This window comes from Myotis brandtii, unplaced genomic scaffold, assembly GCF_000412655.1.
Source record: "Myotis brandtii unplaced genomic scaffold, ASM41265v1 scaffold233, whole genome shotgun sequence".
Taxonomy (NCBI): Eukaryota; Metazoa; Chordata; class Mammalia; order Chiroptera; family Vespertilionidae; genus Myotis; species Myotis brandtii.
The window spans coordinates 711,887-721,879 of record NW_005358773.1 but is presented as its reverse complement, the minus strand read 5'-3'; the positions used below and the strand labels follow the sequence as shown (position 1 = coordinate 721,879).

The following is a 9,993-nucleotide window of genomic DNA, read 5'->3' as shown; positions in this document are numbered from 1 at the left end:
CCTCTGACACGTGTGTCATAGGTTCGCCGTCACTGTTATACTTCTACCTGCTGCGTTAGCTATTAAGAGCCCAGGGCACTCTAAACTGGATTCTCTGTAAGTTAAAGGAAATCCCCTTGCTGACACTTCCTCAAGGGATGTTGCCCTTAAGGGAACCAGCAGTAGTCAAACTTCTGCCATGGTCCAAAGGGATCATTTCCACAGCTGAAACTTAGGAAAACTGGCTAGAGACGTCCAACAGTTGGCTCCAGCAAAAGAAAAACAATTGGAAATCCAACAATTGTTGGTTTGATAAAACGAGAAAGCTCTGGTTTGGACTCAGTTCTACTGGAGACTCTAAAATTTCCACTCCTAACTATTATACATGCATTAAACCATTGGTCTGTTGACAAAGTGGTAGCATTTATGAATCACTGTTGGTGGGGAAATATTAATAAGGCCATGAAAAGCATCTACCTTTTCCCACCTGTCCACAGTATGACCCTGGAAAGCCTGTTCACGCTGCTCCTGGACATCTTAAATTGCCTACGGGACCATTCAAGGTTTGGCAAATTCAGCTTCCTCTCTCTCATGTTTTAGTCATGATCAGTATGGTTTCTCACTAAAGTGACGCTTTCCCTTCTAGACAAGCTACTGCCTCTTCGGCTAAAGTTCTCGTGGAGGAAACAGGGCAAGTGAGCACCTCCAGAAGCAAGAGGCAATCTGTTTTGAAAGCAAACTTGGCCAGCTGTATTCCTGCCCCTACCTCAACCCCGCCCCTGTACTGAGACTGGCATTTTTCATCTATTGATGTCCTCCCAGAGGGGAAGATAGAACCAATGAAGTCTCCTCAGGGTGCTTGGGTGGATGGAGAACTCCATGAAGTATTTCTTCTTGCCAGTTCCCACTGGGGGGCTCATTCAGCTCTCCAGTGCGGGGGTGGGGGGTGGGGTTCTGAGTCTGTCCTGACCGGGAAGCCCTGGAAGGGTCAGAGGGCGTCAGGGAGCTACCCCCTCCCTCCCCCCAATGCCAGCTGCTGGCTGGGAGCACCTAGCTGTGGTTCCCATAGTTTGCTGCCCTTTGAGATCTGTTTGCGTCCAGCGTTGTGAAATTCCCCAGGTTTGTTCATGGAAAGCTTGGGCTGGTGACATCTGCCAGGGAATCTGACTTTCTCTTCCTGGAAGTGAGGCGGGAACAACACTGTTGGGGGATAGGTTTCTTCTTTTTCTTTTTTAAAGTAGTCATTTATGTTAAAGGAGCCACGTGGGTTCTGTAATTCGTGAGTGCTCTGTGGGCACTTACTTTGTGCCCTATCAGAAAAAGACACTTGGGGATGCTGTCAGTCTGTAACGGGGTGGACAGAGATGGACCTGGGCCTGGGAGAGATGTGGGGTGCGGGCACAGTCGGGGAGACTATGGGCTTACTCAGAGGGCACCTCCCAGCTTTGCCAGAGCCTGCCTTGCCAGCCAGTCTTGCCCGGCATGATGAAACTCTTCAATGGCTAGGTCTCCCAGGACATCTGTAGCTTCCGTCCAGGAAAGATGGTGCTGAGGAGACCATGGTCCTGGCACTGCTGGTCTCATCAGAAGTGAGCTGATACTTACGTTTGTCTGCTGTAGCCAACATCTGGTCTCTCACTCCTGTGGGATCCATGCCCTCCCCGAGTGCTTTGTGGCAAGGGGGTGTTGACATGAGCAGTCAGCAGGGTCCAGCTGGGGTGTGGTTTGGCATCAGATGGCCTTGGGTGGCCCTAGCCTTCGCAGGCCTGCCCCAAATTGCTCAGCAGCAGGAGGGTGTCCCGGGAAGTTTGGGGAGATGATGCTCCTCTCCATCCTGCTTCACTCCCACTCTTTTCTTACAATATTTCAAAAGTTGATTTTTAGAGAAAGAGTAAAGGAGAGGGGGAGAAAGAGAAACATGGATCGGTTGACTCCTGTACGCACCCTGACCAGGGATTGAACCGGTGACCCCTCGGTGCACCAGATGATGCTCAACCAGCTGAGCCACACCGGCCAAGGCACTCCCACTCTTGAACTTGCAACTTTGCCCTAACCCTTCCTGTTCCCTTGTTGAGCTCTACAATGTCCTCTGAATTCCTGTGTCCCATACCAACTTGGGAATCCCACAGCAACCCCCAGCCCGGGAACCTGCCTCAGCTCTGCCCTCCCTGATGGGACTAACTCTGAAAAACAGCTGGGAGGAAAGTGTGCCAAGATGCCATGTGAAACAGGCCAGCTCTATTTGCTGGTGAACTCCTGCACCTTGACAGTGTTTCCCTGTGCCGGCCTATCGGGCCAGGCATTGGGAAGAGCAGACGCAGCATAGCCCTGCAGCTGCTGGTCAGGCGAGGAGCCAGATCAATCTAGGTTGCTGGCAGGTGCTCAGGGTGGAGGCTGAGTGCATACAGGTTGAAACTGATGTCAAGTCCCCCTGATGGCATCTTTCTCAAGGTTACTTCTTCCAAAAGATGATTCTTGCATTGCTCTCCACCTTGCCCTGGTCCCCAGTGATGTCAGAGAGACTTGATGGGACTGCTCTGCAAAGTGGGAGGGGCCCTGTAGGCCACCTAATACAGCCCCACCCCCATTTCACAGGCAGGCAGGGGGTGGCTAAAGGCAGGTTCTGCCGACTCAGGTCATACTTTCCTGTTTTTGGTGCCTCCTCCTCACCACCTTGGTCCTGGACCTCCTCTAAGATTGTCATCATCTGGGCTCCTCTGGTGCCTGTACTCTCCAGGTGGGACAATCCCCAGGGCCCATACTATATTTTCTCCCTTGCTCAAGGCCATTGTCACTGCCCACCCTTCACCATCTGGCTCACTCTTGCTAGTGGTCACTACTGGCAGCACCTTTCCTCTCGTGACTCACTCTTACTAAGTGCTCACTGCATACTGGGAGTGGGAGCAGCAAGGCCCCAGTCTCATCCCTGTGGAGTGCTCCAGTGTGAGCTCTGTCACCCCCATCTCCCCCTTCCTCTCAGGGACTAGCCTGGCCATCCTGGGCCCCCCAGGGGTGCACTTTCCTCCTTGGTCAATTACTGCTTCGCATACCCAGGGGTTGCCCAGGGTGGCCCATCCTCAAGTGCCCAGACCTGGTCTGGCCTTTGTCCTTGGACCCATGACCCACTTCCATCAGGTGATCACCAGAGTGGGTAGGTCTTGGGCTACATTTGTTGGACCCCTGGTGAATTCCTGCCCATCCCTGGCCAGGCCACCATGTCCTTGTCCTTGTCCACCATTCAATCTTACCACTTGCTCAGCCTCTGCTGGGGACCAGGATATTAGCCATACCAGGCTGCACTGCTGTACTCTCGTCTGCTGGGTGCAGGCCTTGGGGGTGGGGAAGAGTCCAGTCTCACAGTTTGTCTGGGAGGGGTAATTAGCATTTCCCCACTCCAAACCTGCCACCTTCATTCTCATAAAACCCCAGCCATGCCCACAGTCACTTTCCTTTCCCAAGCCTTTTCCTATGGTTCCATTCCCTTCCTGAGCCAACCTAGTGTCTCCCTTCTGGCCTGGCTCAAATGTGCCCAGCCTGGCCTGTCCCACCAGAGTACTCAGGAGGGACAGGCACCTACCCAAGCAGCCTGGTGATTGGTCTTGAAACCTGCACCTCGCCTCTGTCCATGGCAAGGGTGCCTGCAGCCCAAGGAGACACCACCCACAGGAGATGGCCGCTGAAAAGAGGATGCTGGAGCAGGGAGGTGGTGTCATGGGCATCCAGCACTTGTTTTTTCTGGGAAAGGAGTCTTTCCTCTGCTAAGTCTGTTGTGCTTGGGTATTTCTTGGCAGCCTCAAGGATTCTCTTGCAGGCTGCTTGCCTGGCCACCTTGCAGGCAGATGCTGGGGCTCCTAAATCTGCAGCCTGTGTTGCCTCAGCCTAGCTGCGGCACCTCATTTGGCAGATAGCTCCTCCAGCAGCATCCTGCCTGGCTCTCAGCCCTGGGCCTTCAGACACTGGGTCTGGGCTGGAAAGTACCCTTGGGAGGACTCAGAGGCAGGGCTGGGCATGGGCTTGCCATATGAGGGCAGATCCCTGAGAAAACCCCAGCTCAAGGTCCAGGCCTGAGGATAAGCTGGGGAGAGATGTGGAGGGTAACCCTTTGGTGGTAAAGCCGTAACTCCCCCCCCCCGCCCCCCCGAGTACATGGGAGCTCTGCTGGGACGAGGCTCCACTCTAGCTCAGTATGTGGCAGAGGGCAGTGCCTGGCCTTGCCACACATGAGGGCCAGGGGAAGAAAGCCTGTGGGGCCCTGCTCAACCCCACATTCCCCAGAATGGGTGTGGCTGGGCCATAACACCTCCTTTGAGCTCTTGTTGGGACAGAGTAGGGGGAAGACTTGGGTGTCAGCCTCCTCCTCCCACCCCTACTCTCCAGCATGTCCTCAGAGGTGGAGGCTGAGCTCCCGGGATCCTTACCCAAGGAACCAGTTTTAACTACCCTGCTGCTGGGGGACAGAGTGAGCACCTGCTCTCCCAAGCCAGTCCTGTACTTTCCCAGGTTCATGGCCATTCTGGTCCCAGCCATCCTCCCTGGCTGAGCCTAAACATAAAGGGATGACTTTGCCGTGACCTTTCTTAGTGTGAAGATCCCTCCATCCCCAGTGTGTTGGTGAGGACTCAGAACTGAGGCCAGCAATCAGCTCCAGGCTGGGAGGACAGTGGTGGAGCAGGAAGGGGCACGGAGAGGAGACAGGCTGGCGTCCTGACCCAAGGGAGGGAAGTAGGGGCCAGAAAAAGGGGGGCTGGAGGATAAGGGAGGCCTGACATTGGGACAGGGGTCTGGAAGGACAGAGCAGGCCCAGCAGGTTTTATCCAAGAGTGAGCATTGGGAGACCCCTGAGGAGCTGCTGAGCTGGTAGGTTTCCGCATCCAGCCCTGTGCATACCAGCTTGTCCCTTTGGCTCCTACAGACAGCCCAGTTAACAAGTAGGAAGCTGGGCAAGAATAGCCTGGGCCATGACTGAGTCCCACGGAGGAGCCCTTCTCCTCTCCTGTGGCATCATGGAAACATCATGAGTGGACACAGGGTGGCCAGGCCCTGACACACAGTCACCTGACCCATCTGGCCTGGCAGCATTTATTTCCTTACCTGCTTTTGGGCTCTGTCTCTTCCCATGAAAACTGTCCTGTGCTCAACCCCTGTGTGATTAAATCCTGGTTTGCCTGGACGGTTGGTCCCTACCTGGGGGTCCACCCTCTGTCTGTCCAGGTGTAGGCTTGGTCGTTAATGAGTGGGGAGCCAGTCGCCTCCTGGTGGCGAGGCTGGGCATTTCGTTTCTGTCCCAGCAACCCCAAGTTCATGAACTGCAGGTGAGGAGAGGGGCCTGCCTCTGGCTTCCCAGGGGAGCCTTGAGTGCTCTTTCTTTCTTCTCAGCCTGATTGCATCCTCCAGTGGCTGTCCACTGCCTTGCTCACGAGGCCCTCTCACTTTCGGTTCCAGGTGGTCTTCGGCAAGAAGCTTCCTGCCTTTGCCACTATCCGCATCGACCAGCTACAGCATGAAAGGAAGTATGACATCTACTTTGCTGATGGGAAAGTGTATGCCTTGTACAGGTGAGAAAGGAAGCATCATTTTGGGCTCCTACGGTCTGGCCAGCCTGCATCTGAGGGGCACTTTATGGCAGGCATGGGCACATCTCCGTCACCTCCTGTGCTCCCCAAAACCCTCAGTAGGGTGGGGACACTTGGTGCAGCATGGATGTCAAGGGCCAGGTGGCTGGGTTCCTGTCCTCCGTTTCCTCTCTTGTAACTGGAGACACAACACCCCTCCTTAGGTGGGTACAGATGGGGGCAGGAGGTGAAATCAGGGAAAGTGCTCCTGGCATAGCACCCAGCGCCTGCTTTCTGGAGCCTTTCAAGGTGCACAAGAGCTCCTGCAAGTCAGGCTCTTGGCCCATGGCGGGAAAACCCCACAAAGGGATATGGCTGTCGTGGGGTAGTCCTAGTCTTCCAGGTGAGGGGCAGCCCTGGCTTGGCTAGAACCTGGGCTTCTGACCCCAGCCCCCTGTATGGGCTTATCTTGTTCCCCTGACACAGGGGTTATTCTCCTAGATCATAGATCTAATCCCATCTTGAGGCCTTGCTTGACGTGGGCCCTGGCAGGGAGCAGTTTCTGACCCCATTCCCAGCACCATCTGGCTCAAAGGTCAGAGCCATGGAGGGCACGGGTGGGAGTGCCTGTTCTGGCTCCTGCTCCAGGGCATCTGCAGAGGCATGGAGCGAGGGGCTGTGAGGAGGTGGCAGTGCTTGCTCCAGATGGCAGCACTGAGAGTCTGTGGCGGGCGGGGGGCTCCTGGTGTCTCCTAGGCAGCTGCTGCAGCATGAGTGCCCAAGGTGCCCTGAGCTGCCACCTTTCGGCCTCTTCGGGGACCTGGAGCAGCACATGAGGAAGCAGCATGAACTCTTCTGCTGCAAGCTGTGCCTCAAACACCTCAAGGTGCGCCCTACCCTCACAGTCCCCATCTGGGGCTCTCAGGGACACAGGGAGGGTCCCAGGCAGAGGTAGATGGTGGCCAGGCTCTGTAGGGGGATGGTATTGGCAGGGCTTAGCCAAACAGCTGTGAGAGGCTGGTTGCTGTCTCTGACTCTGGACAGGCCGGACTCTGGAGTCCCCAGCATCCTCCCAGTTCTCTTGCCTCACAGAGCACTTCCTGTGTGAGCTCAGGCTGCACACAGCCCAGGCAGGGAAGGGCTCCCAATGACTATGTAGGCCCACCAGGCTCCTGGTAACTGGGGCAGAGCTGGCACCTCTCCATAGTTGGGCTGTGGGAAGAGCTGGGAGGCCTGGGAGCCTGCACCCTGTACCTAGCCCCATTCCTTGCAGATCTTTACATATGAGCGCAAATGGTACTCGCGCAAGGACCTGGCGCGGCACCGCATGCAGGGAGACCCCGATGACACATCGCACCGTGGGCATCCACTCTGTAAGTTCTGCGATGAGCGCTACCTAGACAACGATGAGCTGCTAAAGCACCTGCGTCGAGACCACTACTTCTGCCACTTCTGTGACTCGGATGGAGCCCAAGACTACTACAGGTGGGAGCGGGACAGCATGGGGTGGTCCCTAGGACACCCGGAGCAAGCTGGGCAGAGGCCGCTGGTTGGGTGGTGGGGCTGACAGGGCTCCTGCTGACACTCTGTCAGCGACTATGCTTATCTGCGTGAGCACTTCCGGGAGAAGCACTTCCTGTGTGAGGAGGGCCGCTGCAGTACCGAGCAGTTCACCCATGCGTTCCGCACCGAGATCGACCTCAAGGCCCACAAGACAGCCTGCCATAGCCGGAGCCGCGCTGAGGCCCGCCAGAACCGCCAGATAGACCTGCAGTTCAGCTACACGCCACGACACTCCCGCCGGAACGAAGGTGAGCAGGGCCTCCCCTCTGCCAAGCAGGGCTCCCAAGGGCTCCAGCCTGGTGTTCCCAAGGCAGGGTTCACATTTTCCTGCTCTGGAGGCCTCAGACCCAGTCCTGCTTCAACCTTTCATGTGTCAGTGGGGACAAGGGATACCGGTCAAGCCTGCTTCTCTGAGCACGCTATGACTACAGGGAGCTCTTCCTGGAGGCGATTTCCCCCAGCATCTTGGGTCTGCTATTCTGGAGTCCCTGGGACGCTCCCCGGGTTGGAAGATTGTTGAGCACCTGCTGTGTGTGGGTCCTGTCCTGAGGCTGTGGAAGATTGTTGAGCACCTGCTGTGTGTGGGTCCTGTCTTGAGGCTGTGCAGCTGGCAGGCCCGGACCCTTCTGCAAGCCCACTTCTTGCTCTGACATGGTACCCAAGCCATAGAAGCCTGGGGCTGGTGTGGAACCCTTGAGGTGTCTGAGCTTGTCCCTTTAGCTCACATGCTGTGGGGGCAGGGAAGCCTCTGCTATACAAGCCAGAGCACTAGCATCAGCCTGGCCTGGGCCCGTGACAAGCTATGTGCTGGCCATAGGGACCGTCAGTGGCGAGGACTATGAGGAGGTGGACAGGTACAACCGCCAGGGCCGAGCAGGCCGGGCCAGTGGCCGTGGAGCCCAGCAGAGCCGCCGAGGAAGCTGGAGGTACAAGAGGTGGGAGGATTTGCATGCTGCTGACATTCTTCTGGCACTACTGCTGCGGTGGCAGTGGCCCACAGCTGGGCTGGAACAGGCACGAGAGTCAGAGGACTCTGGCCTTCTGGCATCTGGTGTCTGGACATGGTAATAGGATCTGCTCATTGTCTTCAGCGAGCAGATGTTTTCTCTTTTTCCCTCTAGTTCCAGCCAGACACCAGGACCTGCAGGTTGGGTGGGTGTGAGGTGCCTGTGTCACTTGGAGGTTCACTGCAGCTGTGCTGTGAAACACCAGTGCCGCAGGCACCTGCTCAGGCTGGGGGGCTGCCCTGGATGCCCTGCAGGATCCATCTGGGGACCCCAAATGCTATCCCAGAGCACTGAGCCCAGGTGCTGCCTGTAGCCACAGCCTAAGGCTGAGGGAAAAACTGCTGCTCCACAGCTCCCTCTTGTGGCAAGGGAGGGTGGACCTGCACCCACTCTGCTGGCCTTAGGTCTACGTCCTGGCACACCTCCTGGTGACCAGGCTTCCTAAGGACAAGGCCCCTCCCGAGCCCCTTGCCCTGACATCGCTGTAGTCCAGGGCCTTGCCCCGTCTGAAGGCCTCCCCATCTCAGGGAAGAAGAGGACCGAGAAGTGGCAGCTGCCATCCGGGCCTCGGTGGCCACGCAGCAGCAGCAGGAGATACACAAGAGTGAGGACCGGGAGGAGGGCAGCAGGCTCAAGAAGGAGGAGGCAGGGATGTGGGGAGCTGAGGAGCCCCGAGGGCCCCGGCGCCTGCTACGGACTCAGGGTGAAGGCCCAGGTGAGCTGGCCCTGCCTGCAGGCAGCTCTGCCTGTGCCTGGGAGCCACCTGGGAAGCTCCTTGGTCACCCCAGAGGGCCTGCTCCTGCTCCCTCAATATTGGTCAGCCCTGACATAGAGTCCTTTTGTGTCTTGTAGGCCCCAAGGAAGCCTCGACAAACGGTCCTGTAAGCCAAGAGGCCTTCCCAGCCAACACCTCAGCATCAGGGGCTACACATCTGAGGTACACATGCACGTGAACTGGGGCAAAAGTGTGGATCTCATGGAGGGTGGGTACGGGGCAGTCCAGGGCCTGGCAGGCTGCTGACCCCTCTCCCCTCCCTGGGTTCAGCACCCTTCCGCCCTCCACTTCGAAGCTCAAGGATGAAGATTTCCCCAGTCTCTGCACCTCTACTTCTTCCTCCTGCTCCACGGCAACAGCCCCGGGCCCTGTGGGGCTGGCACTGGTGTACCCTGTTCCTACCAGGGGCAGGAGCACCTTCCAGGAGGACGACTTCCCTGCCCTGGTGTCCTCCACCTCCAAACCCAGCACAGCCCCCACCAGCCTCATCTCTGCCTGGAATAGCAGTGGCAGCAAGAAGGTGGTGCAACCCACCCCAGGGGCCCAGGCTGCTGGTGGGGGCAGTCAACCCCCCAGGAAGGCTGGGAAAGGGGGTAAGGGCAACAAAAAGGGTGGGCCGCCGCCCCCAGAGGAGGAGGAAGAGGAGGATAGCCGCACTGGCCTCACCACCCAGGAGCTGCGGAGCGTGCCCACCACGGTTGCCGTCTCCTCCCTGCTAGCGCTGGCCTCCACCCAGACCTTCACCAAAGTCGGCAAGAAGAAGAAGGTGGGCTCCGAGAAGCTGGGTGCCACATCACCCCTGTCACTGCCCCCTGAAAAGGATGGGCCCCCTGGGGCTGAGCAAGCCCCCCCGGCCCCTAAGGGCAGAGCTGAGGGGCCAGTCGCTGTCATCATCAATGGACACACAGAGGGGCCAGTCCCCGCTTGGAGTGTCCCCAAGGAACCCCCGGGGCTCCCACGGCCCCTGGGCCCCCTTCCCTGCCCCACGCCCCAGGAAGACTTTCCAGCGCTTGGCGGTCCCTGCCTGCCTAGGATGCCCCCTCCCCCAGGTAGGTGCACCTGGCTCAGGCCTGCCTCTGAATGTCTGGGAAGGGGTTGGGGTAGTAGAGTCAGACTG

The 9,993-nt window shown here is 57.7% G+C and overlaps 1 protein-coding gene across 1 annotated transcript in view; it reads left to right on the top strand.

Annotated features, from left to right (window-relative positions):
- Positions 1–3,096: 3,096 nt before the first annotated feature.
- ZNF598 (zinc finger protein 598) overlaps positions 3,097–9,993 on the top strand; it is an 8,813-nt gene continuing 1,916 nt past the window's right edge. Inside the window, exons 1-9 of the mRNA XM_014539990.1 lie at positions 3,097–3,130; positions 5,336–5,534; positions 6,288–6,417; positions 6,805–7,016; positions 7,125–7,342; positions 7,912–8,029; positions 8,629–8,816; positions 8,954–9,038; positions 9,147–9,925. Coding sequence (XP_014395476.1) covers positions 3,097–3,130; positions 5,336–5,534; positions 6,288–6,417; positions 6,805–7,016; positions 7,125–7,342; positions 7,912–8,029; positions 8,629–8,816; positions 8,954–9,038; positions 9,147–9,925 — 1,963 coding nt within the window. The remainder of the gene's footprint in view (positions 3,131–5,335; positions 5,535–6,287; positions 6,418–6,804; positions 7,017–7,124; positions 7,343–7,911; positions 8,030–8,628; positions 8,817–8,953; positions 9,039–9,146; positions 9,926–9,993) is intronic.